At 37.4% G+C, this 15768-nt stretch overlaps 1 protein-coding gene across 1 annotated transcript in view; it reads left to right on the forward strand.

Moving 5' to 3' along the window:
• Positions 1-1152: 1152 nt before the first annotated feature.
• The window catches only part of LOC150085152 (transmembrane protein 134), a 74067-nt gene continuing 59451 nt past the window's right edge, over positions 1153-15768 (forward strand). Inside the window, exons 1-2 of the mRNA XM_090373052.1 lie at positions 1153-1392; positions 14492-14565. Coding sequence (XP_090229178.1) covers positions 1195-1392; positions 14492-14565 — 272 coding nt within the window. The 5' untranslated portion in view covers positions 1153-1194. The remainder of the gene's footprint in view (positions 1393-14491; positions 14566-15768) is intronic.

Here is a 15768-nt window from a genome sequence, read left to right on the forward strand (position 1 = left end):
TTTTTTTTTTTAAAGGCCCTAGCCACTGAAATCTTAGGAAATTAGGTGGCAGGACCTGCCAGAGTGAACTATATACTAGTGAGTACATGGTCTGCCTCCACGGGGCTAAAGTGGGACAACGTCGGGCCTCAGTAGGGGTCTGGCGACTAAATGACCAGATGAACAACGGTACAAGGCATCAAATATATACAAAGTCCATACACTTTTAAATCTCTGGCTTTTCCAGTCAACTGGTTCACCCACAATGTAAACTACGCGGAGATGGGGGAAACCCCCTGGTGCCGCTTGACCCTAAACCCAAAAAATTTTTTTCTGAATTACCCTGAGAGAGAGAGAGAAGTAGAAGGCGATCACCAAGAAAAAGAAGGATGATGATATCCAGCTCAGAACCCCGGGTGTGCCAAACCCATAAATTTTCTGTTTATACTCCGTATGAGCTTATGTCATGACAACCAAGTCAGTAGAGTTTACAATAGCTCGTCAATACAAATCTTTATTGTATTTAGTAGTCACGGGCTTGTCCGTCAGTCCACTTAAGGAACGCGTACTATGCACTCACGCCCCTGACCACTCGGGTACGTCATACTCACCAGATGTGAGCCCCTGGTGTTTATAACTGCAATGCGGGAATTATACCTGCAATGTGATGGAAAGGGTAGAATTAAAATTAGAAACATGCAACTCTCATCTCTGTGAAAAACACTCGAAGTGGAAATATAGTTTATTTCGCCTGACGAGGAGAATTGAATTCAAGGTTTTATCACGTGTGGTTGAACACAGTTTGTACCCATTTTGCAACCCCCAAGTATATATTTCAACGATCTGATTATTAACATTATCTGGTTTATTGAGGGAAACGGGAGTGTAAAAGGGGAAACACCAACTCTCATCTCTGTGAAAAACACTCAAGTGGAAATAGATATAATTTCGACTGACGAGGAGAATTGAATTCAAGGTTTTATCACTTGTGGTAGAACAGTGTTCGTAGCCACAGCGTTACCCCCGAGGTTATATTTCAACAATGGTTTATTAACATTATCTTAAACTATCAGTTTTAAAATCGTTTAAACTCTTACGTTCGTTAAAAGCTACTGCTCTTATAATCTCGTTTACAATGCTTTTCAACTCATGTTTATAGTTGAAGACGTATTCTCCAACTGTTTAGAAGTGTGATATGTCGTGCGTTTGTGAGTAATGGCTGGGAAAACTAATTTTACAATAGATGATGCTTTTGATACAGAAGAAGATGATGCGATCAGAACCTACGGAACTACTACTGAAAGTACTCCTTTAAAGCCTAAACGAACTGGCACCGGTGTTGAAGATGTTATTGTGCGAATTGATGATCCAAGTAAAGATCGGCGAATTAATAGACTGAAAATAACGGACGATGTAAGTTACTTATTGTGTTAAAAGCAGATAAACGAAATCCGGTGATTGCTTTTGTATATAATTTTGTGTACAAGGGAGCTAATTTATATTAGCTGCTTATAATAATAAAGAATATAAGTGGTATGGAAGATTCAGGTACTTCCCGCGCTCGATAATCACGATTCGTTATTACCTGCTGAAAGGCGGGTGTGTTGTTACTGTGCTGAGTAAAGTGGGTGACCAATGATGTCTGCGTCTCAAACAGCTGTAAGTGTGGGTAGTCAGATGGGACTATTTTTCATGATCAAGCATTTCGCAAATGCTTAATATAAATTCAGAAATATATATCTTAAATTGATTAAATTAGAATTTGGTTGCAAATGCAGGTAATTGTATTTGCATTATTTACATCAATCGGATGTAATGCTTTAATTGATTAACACTCTTGTTACCAACTAAATCAGGTTTAATTGCTAGCAACTAAAAAGCATCCTTGCTCCCTTTTAATAATGAACAATAAGTTATGTTTGAAAATTTCTGCTAGTTGGCAAGAGTTGATACTAGTTTTAAAAATGATAAAAGGCGAGTAAATAGTATCGTATGTCTTGTTACATTGTTTATTTTTATTGTGAATAGGCTTATACACGTTTGTAAAAAAATTTGTATTCCTTAATTATAATTGCAGAGTATCTTGTACCAGGGTCAAACTTTCAGATTGGTGTGCCTTGTTCCCTATGTTTTGTGGTTTCTGGTGCTAGTAGTGGAATCATGAAATCTGTGTGTAAGGAAACTATCCATTGTCATTTTGCAAAGAAAAAAAAAAAAAAAGTGAATACCCAATTTGTTCAGATTTTGTAATATGCTGACATCTATCAGCTTTTGTGGAGACTAATATTGTCTAGTTGATATTATTAAATGAAATATTTGCAATGCTCTTAGGTGAGTAGTCTTAACAAGTGACACCTCTTTTACCAGTGCAGCCTGGTACGTCATGAATGCTGAGTCTCTCATTCCCTCCCACCTGAAATATGATCACTTATACCATTGATAGGAGGAATTTCAGATTTTTTTGACTTTATTGACATCCTTCCCCACACACACACAATTCTAGGTTGGCAATGGTACACAATGTTTGATAGAAGCAAACTTTTTGTCTTTTTTTTTTTTTTTTTTTTTTCAAGTTTCATTCTTGAATTTTTGGCACATTGGCCACTTAGGCTACATTATTCTAGTTCTTTTGATACTGTGGTTTATGCAACTTTGTTGTGCATTTGGTGTACAACTGTGTGTGTGTATTCATGGAAAAACTTAATGCAAAGAAAAACTCTACTCCCTCCACCCAAGTTGGCTAACCATAACTGTGATTGAGGAGGAATTTATCACCCCTAATGGGATTTAGACAGACCATCTTTTCCATCTGGCACTGTGATGGCCTACGAAAAATAGGGACCCTAAAAATATAATTCAACTAGAATTCAACGATTGTATTCAACAATAAATTTCTGTAAACAATTTTTAACTACGGATTTCTAAGATCATTTCTTTGTTTGGCTTTTTCTGTTAGCAAAATCATTAGTGTGTGGCATTGGAGGCAGGTTGCTGCTATGGATAAAGGGGTGGTTGAGGGGGTGAAGACAGAGAGTGGTAATCAATAGACACTGCTCATCGTGGACTAATGTTATTAGTGGAGTCCCTCAGGGTTCAGTATTGGGTCCATTATTGTTTTCTGTATTTATAAATGATATTGATGATGGTATATTAAGTTTAATGTCCAAGTTTGCAGACGATGCAAAGTTGGCAGGGTTGTCAAGGACACTACTGACACTATGCTACTGCAACGGGATCTGGAAAGGTTGAGCAGATGGGCTGAGAGGTGGCAAATGAAGTTTAACATTGACAAATGTAAAGTACTACATATGGGAAACAGCAACCCCAGAGCAACTCTGTGGTACTACACTGACAGTGGTAAGGAATCAAAAGGACCTGGGGGTAATTGTGCAGGCAGATATGAAGTTCTCTGAGCAGTGCAGATGGGCTGCAAGAGTAGCTCATGGTGTCTTGTCAATGATATACAGAAATTTTTCTAGCAAGGATAAGGTGGTGATTATTCCCTTTATAAGGCAATGGTCAGGCCACACCTTGAGTACTGTATACAGGCCTGGAGGCCTCATTTCAAGAAAGATGTAGAACTGCTGGAATGAGTACAGAGAAGGGCAACAAGATTAGTGAATGGAACAAAGGGGTACTCTTACGAAGAAAGGCTTAAGTTTTGCAAATTACAGTGTCTGGAGACTAGGCACCAGCGAGGTGATCTGATAGAGGTGTATAAAGCCTTGAATGGTTTGAGCATGCTCAATGCTGATGGGGTTCTTCCTCTTGCTCAGAATAATCACTTGAGAGGGCATAAATTCAAATTGAGGAAAGACAGATGTAGGATAGACGTGCAGAAATTTGCCTTTAGCCAGCAGATAATTGGTTGGTGGAACAGACTTCCATCCCTTGTTGTGGAAGTTGATAGCCTAAATAAATTTAAGGCTCAGCTGGACAGGTATTTCGAACGAACGGAGGGGTGAAGTGGAAGTGGTTTTTTTTTTTTTTGTGGCTGATGCTGCATAAGTTTGCTTTCTTGCATCATATGCCTCTACTTATGCTAATGCTAACAACATTAACAAATTTGTGTTATTATAAGTAAGTTAGTGCTGGAATAAATGTTATAACTTCAGTATCAAATTTATAAAACTTTTAAATTTCTTTATAAAGTAAAAATTAGATTTAATGCATGCCAGGAGTGTTTTGATATGTTTGATATAGTGTAGTGAGGCTCGAAATGAAGAGCACATATGGTCTATGAACACTGAGTAAAGAGTACCCAGACTTCACCAAAAGAGTGAAGTAGATAGAGGAGATATATATTATAATAGACTATTTTGGAGTGTGAATAGTTTTTCCCTATAGGAGAGTAAGGATTTTGATTTGGTATGAAGATATGGGCCATATAATAAAACTTGTTTGTTAATTTGCCAGCAGTTGTGCGAGAACTCATAGTTTGTATGGATATCATCTTAATATTATTCAATGCAGATTTTTTAAATAGATAAACTAAGAAAAAGTTTTTATGAACGTATTGGTGAATTAAACTAGGTAAAAAGTAGTTCAGACCATAAGAGTTTAGGGGAGGTGAAATTATTAACATTTGATTAAAAATTTATCAGTTCCTCAATGCTATATTGTCAGCATTATTGGAGCAAATTAACATGTACATATACATTTAAGCATAAAAATAAATAAAAGAGGCATATTATTCCATATCATCAGCTCCTGAAAATGGGAAATGTATAAAAATGCAAAATGTTTGAGGCATCTTTTATGGTAAATAAAGGAATATCCTTGGAGACACCAAAAATATTCTATTCTGCAGCCATCCTTTTTTAGTTTAGGTTTGTTCCCTAAAGTGTGTGTGTCAATCAGAAAAAGAATAAAGATGCCATCACTATTTAGCTTACTTAACCCTATTTAAGCCTTATACATTTAAGTTAAGGCATTACAGAGATGTCTCTGTAATGACATCTGTGTAGTTTCCACAGACTGCAGTTTACAGAATTCATCTTTTTGAAAGAATTTCTTTTTTTTGTGTCCTGAGTCAATCTTGTTACTCTTCTCTTCACTCTTCCAACCGATATGCCCTTTCTAAAATGAGGTTAGCAAACTTCTAGGCATTTTCAAATTGTGTTTAACCATTGCTGTATACAGTTGGGATAATCTCCTTATCTGTGCTTGCAAATTTTCTGTATATCAGGAGTGGCCAACTTGGAAGCACTCGTTAGCCATGCAAACAATTTGGGGGTGGGAAACACTTGTGGGGGGAGGCTAGCAGGAGATATATAGTATTTTTACGTATTTCTCCTTACAAAAGAATAGGTTGCCTTTTTACAGCAATGACGTTTATGATGGGTTCGTATAAATTATGAATTTCTTTTGAAGCTTATATTTGTGTATCTCCCATGCAGTAGTTGCATGGCATTTTTGTAATGCCATTCAAATGGAGGACTCTTATCCTTCAATTTGAAAATTCATTTGTCCTTGCAGATTTCTTTTTTCTTTATTATAATCTCATGATAGGTGTTTTTGGTAATCTGTTCAAAGAGATGATATACAGCTCTTGGGTTTCTGGGGTCAAAAAATGCTGTGACAAATAGTCATCTGCTATTCAACACTGATGCAAAATACATTTGTAGTATTTCCTTTTTTTTTTATGTTAACATTAGACTTTTAATTTCTGTAGATTGTAATTTTCAGGAAATATGTATAAAGGAAGATTGTTCTAGAAAACGGAAGTCAAATGAGGAAGAAGAAAAGTTGGTTCTGTAAGTTTGAAGTTGGACAGTAAAAGGACGTTGACAGGTTGCAGTATGTATTTAGACTGGTTTGGAAAAGAGGGGGGGGGGATTCTAGAAGCCAATTCAGAATAGTGCCTGCCTATGGAAGTATCTATAGAAAAGGCATGCAGCAGAGACTGCACATCTATGAGAAAGTGAGTGGATATTCTATGGTAGGACGGATTTGAGATTTGTACAGAGTGAGTAGCTGCTTAGAAGAAAAGCAGTGCCGAAAGAGAAAATCCAGTTGTTTGTGTTATTTGGTTTTTAGGAGCATTAGCAACTAAGGCCATATTACTCCGGGATATGCGGTGGTCATTCCCTGACCTTTCCGCATCCTCCGTATTTGGTGGTGATGGGCTCGTCAAGAAGTCTAATCAAGAAGCATGTGCTACGCACTGCTGCTCCTTCCCACCTGGCTACGGAGGCGCCTAGAAAATCCAGTATTTTAAACCTAGAGGCAGAGGAAGCAATATTTGTGATTTATGAGATTAGAAGTATGGTTAATTCCTAATAGAGATATGTGATTTTGTCTAGAAATCTGTCATTGAAAATAAGCATTGGAGCAGAAGAACCCTTTTTTGGAGATAAGATAGGATTGAGTTTTAGTAGGATTGAAATCAACTATAATTTATCTTTGCACCACTGGAGAATTATCTGGGGATCAGCATTTAAGGAATTGGTAGTGGGTATTTTAGAAGTTAAAGCTGTTTGTGCAGGGAAAAGTTTCTCAAACTGCAAGGCGGAATGCAGTTTGCTATCATCAGCAAATGTACGGGCTTGGCACACCCATGGTTTTGAGCTGGATATCATCATTCTCCTCTTTCTTGATGATTCCCTTCTACTTCTGATTCTAGTTCTCTCTTACTCTTTCCGGGTGACACAAATTTTTTTTTAGCTGGTGCAACAAAAGCCTCGGGCTTCCTTGCATATGGCTAATAATAATAATAATAGCTGTATTGCATTTTATTACAGAAATGGTATTTTTAAATCTAGCAGTAAAATTCGGATGACGCTTCATTCTGAAATCCTGTTATTATTACAGATCATGTTCAGAACAGCAAAAAATTTAACCACTGAATGATATACAAGGGAGTTGAAAAGTTCGTGGCCTGAGTGTGAAGGGTTTATTTGAGGTTTCTGGTAATGTTACTTTTCAACATTGTTCCCTTTGGAGTCAGTACACTTTTGCCACTGATGCTCCAATGCATTAGCATTAGTAGAGGCATTTGATGCAAGAAAGCAAGCTTATGCAGCATCAGCCAACAAAAAAGAAAAAGAAAAAAAAAATTAAAAAAAAAAAAAAAACCACTTCACCCCTCTGTTCGTTCGAAATACCTGTCCAGCTGAGCCTTAAACTTATTTAGGCTATCAACTTCCACAACAAGGGATGGAAGTCTGTTCCACCAACCAACCACCCGCTGGCTAAAGGCAAATTTCCGCACGTCTATCCTACATTTGTCTTTCCTCAATTTGAATTTATGCCTTCTCGGGTGATTATTCTGAGCAAGAGGAAGTATCCCATCAGCATTGAGCATGCTCAAACCATTCAAGGCTTTATACACCTCTATCAGATCACCTCGCTGGTGCCTAGTCTCCAGACAGTGTAATTTGCAAAACTTAAGCCTTTCCTTGTAAGAGCACCCCTTTGTTCCATTAACTAATCTTGTTGCCCTTCTCTGTACTCGTTCCAGCAGCTCTACATCCTTCTTGAAATGAGGCCTCCAGGCCTGTATACAGTACTCTAGGTGTGGCCTGACCATTGCCTTATTCAAGGGAAAAATCACCTCCTTATCCCTGCTAGAAAAATTCCGATATATCATTGGCAATACACCATGAACTACTCTTCCAGCCCATCTGCACTACTCAGAGAACTTCATATCTGCCTGCACAACCACCCTCAGGTCCCTTTCATTCTCTACCACTGTCAGTGAAATACCACAGAGTTGATACGTTGCTCTGGGGTTGCTGTTTCCCATATGTAGTACTTTTAACATTTGTCAATGTTAAACTTCATTTGCCACCTCTCAGCCCATCTGCTCAACCTTTCTAGATCCTGTTGCAGCAGCATAGTGTCATTAGTGTCCTTGACAACCCTGCCAACCTTTGTATTGTCTTGGACATTAAGCTTGATATACCATCATCAATATCATTTATAAATACAGAAAACAATAATGGACCCAATACTGAACCCTGAGGGACTCCACTAATAACATTAGTCTACGATGAGCAGTGTCCGTTGATTACCACTCTCTGTCTTCTCCCCCTCAACCACCCCTTTATCCATAGCAGCAATTTGCCTCCAATGCCACACTGCTCCAATTTGTGCAGCAGTCTTCCATGTGCAACAGTATCAAAAGCCTTTCTATGATCCAAGTATATAATATCACAGTTATTCCCTGCATCCAGTTCTTTTGTGACTGCATCAGTATCCAATCAAATTGGTCAGGCAAGACTTATCCTTAACAAAACCATGCTGTGTCCGAGCTATAACTGAAGCCTTGTGTAGATGATCCTGCAGTGCTTCTTTAACCAGTGCCTCCATTAATTTTCCTGGAACAGAAGTTAAACTCACAGGTCTTTAATTACTTGTGTCAGCCTTTGATCCTCCTTTGTGAATTGGGATCACATTTGCACATCTCCAGTCCATGGGTACCTCCCCTGAGTCCAAGGAAGCTCTCATAATTATGGCTAAGGGTTTGCTTACTTCCTTTGCTGCCTCCTTTAATATAACTGGATAGATCCCTTCCACCCCAGGTGCCTTTCTTGTGTTAAACTTCAGCAATTTCTCCTCCACTTTACTCTCAGTTATTACAAGATTCTCTAGCTTACTGCCAGAGTTGAATGCACCTCTGGCATTCCCCTCACCGAATAAGTCCTCATGTGTGAATTTCGATGCAAAATATTCATTTAGTTTGTTAGCTACCTGAGCAGGATCATCAACAGTTGACCCATCGATATCAAGTGGACCAATCTGATTCATCCCCTTCCTTCTAGAGTTTACATAAGTAAAGAACTCTTTGCTGTTTTTCTTTGCATCCCTTGCCAAAGATTTCTCGTAATCTGCCTTCGCCTGCCTAACCTCCTTTGTAACTTGGTTACAGATCAACTTGTATCTACCATAGGCTTCTGTCTCACGTGTTAATTTGTATGTATCCCATGCATTTTTCTTCTCTGCCATATGTCTCATTAGTTCATCTGACATCCATTTAGGCCTAAACCTTGACCAATATTTCTTAGTTGGTATGTAAAGCCAAGTAGCTTCCAAGATAAGTTCTTTGAATGCTTCCCATTTTGAATTTGCTGTTGGTAACATCATCAGTTGGTCCCACTGTATAGAATTTAAATACTGTCTCAGTGCATCGTAGTCACCTTTACGAAAGCAATAACTCTTCCCTTTACTCCTAATGGTAGTTACCTCTTTGAGTAAATCCCACTTCAGCACACTGTGATCACTGCCACCTAGTGGTTCATTCATCTGCAGATTCTTAATGCATGAATAATCGCTACTGATAATCAAATCAAGAGTATTACTCCCTCTAGTTGCCTTCCGAACATGCTGATGTAGAAAGCAATCATCCAATAAATCCACAAAAGCCTTGCTAGTGTGTGTGTGTGACCAGCCCCCAAATTTCATTCAATATCTGGGAAATTAAAATCCCACATTATAAGACTCTCTGATTTACTGGCCCACTCTATTTCCCTGTACTGTTTCGTATTTATAGTCATCAGAATCATTAGGCCTATAGCACACCCCTACTCTCAATTTTGATCTCCCAATGCTTATGTCACACCAAACTGACTCGACACTGCACTGTCCAGCGATGTCGACTGGCTTCACTTCCTTGGATTTTATGTATTTCTTAACTAATAGCATAACCCCTCCTCCCTTCCTATCCTGTCTATCCTTTCTGTCGACATTGTACTCCCCAAATTCCAGTTCTGCATTCCTCATATCTGTGTGACACCAAGTCTCTGAAATCCCAACAATATCTGCCTTTTGATGTTTTGAGCAATACCCCAAATTCATCAAATTTATTTACTAAACTCCTAGCATTGGTGTACACGCAAGTATACATGCACCTGTTCTTTTTCATAACTACCCTAACACAACCCCTGTGTTTACTTGTACCCCAATGATTCCCAGCAGTCTCTGAAATATCCTGCATCTTATTTTCTAGGCTGCTGCTCATTTCAATAGAAGCAGTGCAAAAATCACTTTCACCTCTGTCAGTGGCTACTGTTAATCTATTAGTCCTTGTATCCCCCCAATCTAGCAGTTTTCCGACCCACCTAACACTGCCTCGATAGCATCAGCAAACATTCTTGCACCCTTTCTATTTAAGTGTATCCCATCTCTGTAGAAGCAGTCTCTCCTGTTAACAAGTACAGACCAGGCTGGATAAATATTCTACCCCTTGAGCCTTGCACAATTTTTCCAGGGCCGAATTGATCGACAAGGCTCTCATCCTATACTCCCTCCTATCGTGTCTGGGCAGAATTGCTGACACTTTCAAATTCAACCCTAATTCACGGCTTTTTTTTTCAACAGTGACCTGCACTTGTTAAGTAATTCCGCCAGTCTCCTACTCTTAATATCATTAGTGCCAACGTGTACAACTATATCACATTTTGTGCCCTTAAATTGATCCTAGCTGTGAAGAAAGTTTTCTTTTGAGCCTCTAGGAATCTATGCACTGCAGCAGTTATGTTACTGTTGTTGGGAAATGGATGCCAGCTAGGTATTTTTTAAATTAGGAAATAGAAAAAAGTCCGATGGTGCTAGATCTTGTGAATATGGGGTGGTCTGAAATTTCAAAGCTGCACTCATGCAGTGCAGCCATGGCAGTGATAGACTTGTGACTGTGAACATTGTCCTGGTGGAATAAGACTCGTTTTTTGAGTTTTTCTTGGTGTTTGTCTTTGATGTTTTCTTACAAGGCCTGCGTAATGTGCCCCTGTGACTGTCTTGCCTTCCTAAAGATAATCCATAGCATCTCAGAAAACAAATGCTGTATCTTGCTTGCAGAAGGAATCAACTTTGGTTTTCTTTGGAGGGAGGAAAGGAGGGAGAGAAGAGCTGTGTTTAAAATGTTTGGACTGTTCCTTTATCTGGCTGAAAATGATACAGCCACTTCTCATCCATGGTCATAAATCTTGAAAGGAAATTTGCTAGATCTGCTTGAAAATGATGTGGCTAAGGTAAAAAAAAAAAAAGCCAACACAGAACTATGACAAAAATTGGGAAACTTAACCAGACAAAATGGTTTGGCACTTTCTCAGTTTCTTCTTGCATTATCGCTAAACAGATGGTGCATGTTATCGGTAGTAGAAGTCAAGAACAATGTATTGACATGTAGGCATGACAGATAATACAATTAGTTTTTTCTCATTATTAAAAGCAGAGTTCACGAGTGCTTTCACTATTAAAAAATCATATTACTGATTTCTTTTGTATGTTTTTAAAGTTAGGTTAGGAAAAAATGCAAAAGGTTTTATTTTTCGTTATATTTCATAACCTGACCTTAAATATTAGGTTAGGAAATAATAGGAAAAGAAATAAAGATTCTTATATATATATATATATATATATATATATACACACATACACATACATACATACATACATACACGTATCATAACGTTAATCACTTAACGCTATGATGTTATCGTCTGTCACGCTTATGTGTCAGTATATCCTTCTTGACTTCTGCTACTGATAACATGGACAGTCTGTTTACTGAGAATGCAGGGAGAAACTGTGGTAGCTACAAACCAGTTTGTCCGGTAACCTTCCCGTAGTTTGCTGTGGTTCTCATGTTGGCTTTCTTTACCTTTGCCAATGATGCAAATGTTTACTTGACTTTTATTGTTTTTGATCTACTCTCAACTTTGGGATCAGTTATGCCAACACCTTTTTCAAGATGCTGGAAATGTATTGAGCTGCTCCTTGTCAACTAGATCAAACTACCCAAAGATGACTCACGTTGTAGGTCATCTTTGGGTAGTTTGGGATTAATGCCAATTGTCTTTGGTATTAGTCCCTTTTGTCCCAAATATTGGATGACTGCACAGTGACTGATTTTGTCCATCTTTCCTCATTCATGCAACTTTGTTTCTTGAAAAATGGTAACTAAGATTTTCACTATTTTCCATTTTGATTTATCTGTGGAAACTTGTTAAAAGAACAACATAATTAAAATGGAAAAATAGTAAATCTAAGCACTTCATCCTGCATGATAAACTTTTACCAGGGTTGTCTGGTTGTGGCAGAATCATAGTCACTACATCTAATACTGTCAGCTTCAATTTACTCCATCTTTGGAATTATTTAGTTCTAGGGTAATCAAAAGTAAGCATGGGCTTAGGACAAACAGCCTTATTTGAATATGCCTTTCCCCTCCAATTCCTTCTTTTCTCTAATTCATGCCATTGATTGGGGACCGCCAAAGTCGAGGCCCAAGGTAGTTGATCCACTGTTCTACCCCTTAACCTGATAACACTCCTATTTGAATAGTAACAGAAAAAACTGATATCAAGGTAGTAACAAGATCAGAATAAAATTACTGCATGATTACACAGTGAAACAAGAATGCTGCACTCACTCTAGAATCATAACATGAGCAAATATGTAGATGGCTATTGTCCTTCCATTCAATTTTCATCCAGATAACTTGTACCAATCACAGGCAACACTTTTAAATATGCTGAAAGACTATTGTCCTCTATAGCTGCTGAAATGTTAAGTATCACCCTATATCATTACCATCATATAGGTTTAACCTCGTTAAACCTATATGATTGTAATGGGGTGGGGAAGATTTGGCCAGAAACTGGTAAACAGAGAGTGTTGTGTGCTGGAGCATTGTCTTGATTCAGCATCCAACTATCCTTCTACAATTCAGGTGTCTTCCTTCAAATTTTTTCATGTGGCCTCATCAGAGCTTTAATGTGGGATGTATTCCGCCATAATAATTCCTTTAATATCAAAGAAAACAAGAAGCATGGTTTCATTTTCGTGCAGTGTACCCACTGCAAGAAAGTTGGCTGTGATTTTGAAATAAAGCCCTAAAAATTTTTCTTAAATTCTTATAACATATATAGTTATAACAAAAGGTGGTGACAAGATGTAATGAGGAGGAAGATCTCAAAACTAACATTTACTTGGATCCCAAGATGTATAGTTCTGTTTATAATCACGAGGTGTGGCTATTAAATAACGAGGCTTGCTATAAAATAAATATAATGAAATATTTCATACTTTATAAGTTATCTCTTTCAAAATAATTGCCTTGGGCTTGCACATGCTGTTACATACATTTCTTTTAAGAAGAGAAACATTTCTGGAAATTATTTTCTGTAAGCTCTTTTAACACGTAAGTCATTTTTTCTGAATGTCTTCAGTGGACTCAAAATGAGTTTCCTTAAGTACATTGTTCAATTTAGGGAAGAACAGAAAGAGCATTGCCTTGATGGCCAGATACAGTATTAGTGAATACAAAGAGCATTGTGTGCTGGAGCATTGCCACAATTCAGGTCTCTGGCTTTGAATTTTTTCACGCAGGCTTATCAGAACTTCAATGTAGTAAGTTTGATTAACAGTCTCTACTCTAGAATCATGGTTGGATGTATTCAGTCATAATAATTCCTTTAATATCAAAGAAATTGAGCATGGTTATCTTTTTTTTTTTTTTTTTGTTTTGGGGATTGTTTGCCATTGAATTGACTGGCTTGTACTGGAACAGCCAACTTTCATTACAAGTAATTACAGTACTCAGAAAGATCTTCAATTTAAAAAAAAAAAAAAAAAAAATGGAAATTTCCAAAGATAAAATCAGTCATTTTCACAAATTTGTAGTCTTCTCATTCTTTGATCTTTGTTCTAAATTTTTTGCACCATCTTGGCACACATATTTCTCATGCCTAAATTTTAAGTTAAAAATTGTCTGTTTCTTTGTTCGTATTGAGTTCTGATGCAACATTCTAATGCTTAATTGACAAACAACCCCAGGGGCTCACATCTGGTGAGTATGGGCTTAGCAAACCCAGGGTCCTGAGCTGGATATCGTCATCCTTCTCAGTGATCTCTCTCTCTCTCTCTCTCTCTCTCTCTCTCTCTCAGGAATTTCTTTTGACTGGTGCAGCATAAGCGTCAAGCTTCCTTGCATTGTATGGCTAATAATAATAACCACTTGTAATCAGTCCTTACCCAGACAGCCTGATCATTTGTAGTCTTCCACATTCTCTATTCCTTTTAAGAAATCTTTTATGCCATTCAAATACATAAGCTCATGACATGGTATCTTTTCCATAAACTTGACGTAGCAGCTCATAACTTTCAGTTGGTGTTTTCTTAAGTTTTGTTATTGAGGTTTATTCATTGTTCAATTCTTTTGTCTGTTATTTTTCCGGCAAACAGCAAAAACACAACTAGGAAAAGGTTCAAGATTAACTGCTGTGCCTTTGTTTCACAGGTGGGATTTGGTATGTAGTGGCTGCTCTTGCAGGCTTGTTATTTAATAACCACACTTTGTATATCTGGGGATTAGATGGAATCAGTCTTATTCAATGCAATGATTTCTGAATGCACTAGGTCTGCTCAGAAGTTAATAAACTGTTTCCAGCAATTCCAGTTAGTTTGTTTATTTGGATTGTGAGTTTTTAACTATTGATTGGACATCATTGTTTTCCACCCAAATGAAAAACATAAAGATCCAAATTAATGACTTTTTATTTATTTATAGAGTCTCTCAAAAGATAGTGATTCTTTGATACACAGTGATACATGTAATGCAGAAAAATTTGATGTTAAGTCTGGGTAAGTTCTTGCCTTAGATTATATTCTCAGTATATATATTAATTAGAAGAAACTATTGATTTAATTTAATTTTCTAATGTAGGATATTGAGAAATAAAGTTCTAAATGTTTTTTTTAATTCTGATTAAATTCTATACTAATATAATAGAATAATGAAAATGCACTTTGCTCCATAATGGCAAAATAAATAGCAACATTCCTCTACAATTTTGTTGAACTGCTTACAAAGCTGTCTTGGAGAGCTTCTTCAGTAGCATGGAGAATTTAAACATACAGGTGATCCCCTCTTAATGCCGATAATTCGTTCCCGAAAAACAGTGTGCTGAGCGAGTGCCATATTCCCATAAGCAATTCATAAACATGTATTTGTGAGTTGCAGTCTATGCCATAGGATATTTCCTAATCAATAATAAATGGTAGTGAAAAAATGCACAAATGTTGGTCAGAATTAATATTTAAAAATTTGTACATATAAAATATTCAACATTACATATGTATATAATTATGTGGAAGTAACTATATTACCTATCAAAATTAAACTTCTTCTTCAAGAGGAGTGTTTCCATTTACAATGGGTTTCCTCAGCCTACAAGTTATTTCTTGTTAGGAATTTTTTTCCGCCATAAAGTGCGGTTCAAGGTGTCTTGGTCGGTTAAGCCTCGGGCTGTCATGCACTCCCGTACTCCATCCATCCATGTCCTCCTAGGTCTTCCACTTCTTCTTCCAGGAGGTATCCATTCCAGGATAGCCTTTGGATATCTGTTTTCTTGCATCCGTTTTACATGTCCATACCATGTTAGACGCATTTCTTTGATGGCGTCAATAATAGTCTTTCTCACTTCCATTTTTTCCCTTATGTCTTCATTCTGTTTTCCGCTCGCCTATTCAATGTCCAGGTTTCCGCTCCATACAATAGAAGACTTTGCACAATCGTTTGGAATATAAGTTTCTTTGTTTTATTTAAGATATTTTTGTTCCACAGAACAGAGTTTAACATGCCGATAGCCTTTCTGCCGTCTGTAATTCTCTTATTGATCTCTGCTTGGGATGATCCATCACTTTGTAAGATTGATCCCAGATATTTGAATTTATCGACTTGTTTGATTTTAAAACCTGCAATATTTAGAACATGTCCTGGCCCTGAAGACAACATTTCAGTCTTGCTAAAATTGATTTTTAGACCCCATTGTTTATATTCCTCAA

Source organism: Mastigoproctus giganteus, chromosome 5 (assembly GCF_048544385.1).
Source record: "Mastigoproctus giganteus isolate SK-2022 chromosome 5, ASM4854438v1, whole genome shotgun sequence".
Lineage (NCBI taxonomy): Eukaryota > Metazoa > Arthropoda > Arachnida > Uropygi > Thelyphonidae > Mastigoproctus > Mastigoproctus giganteus.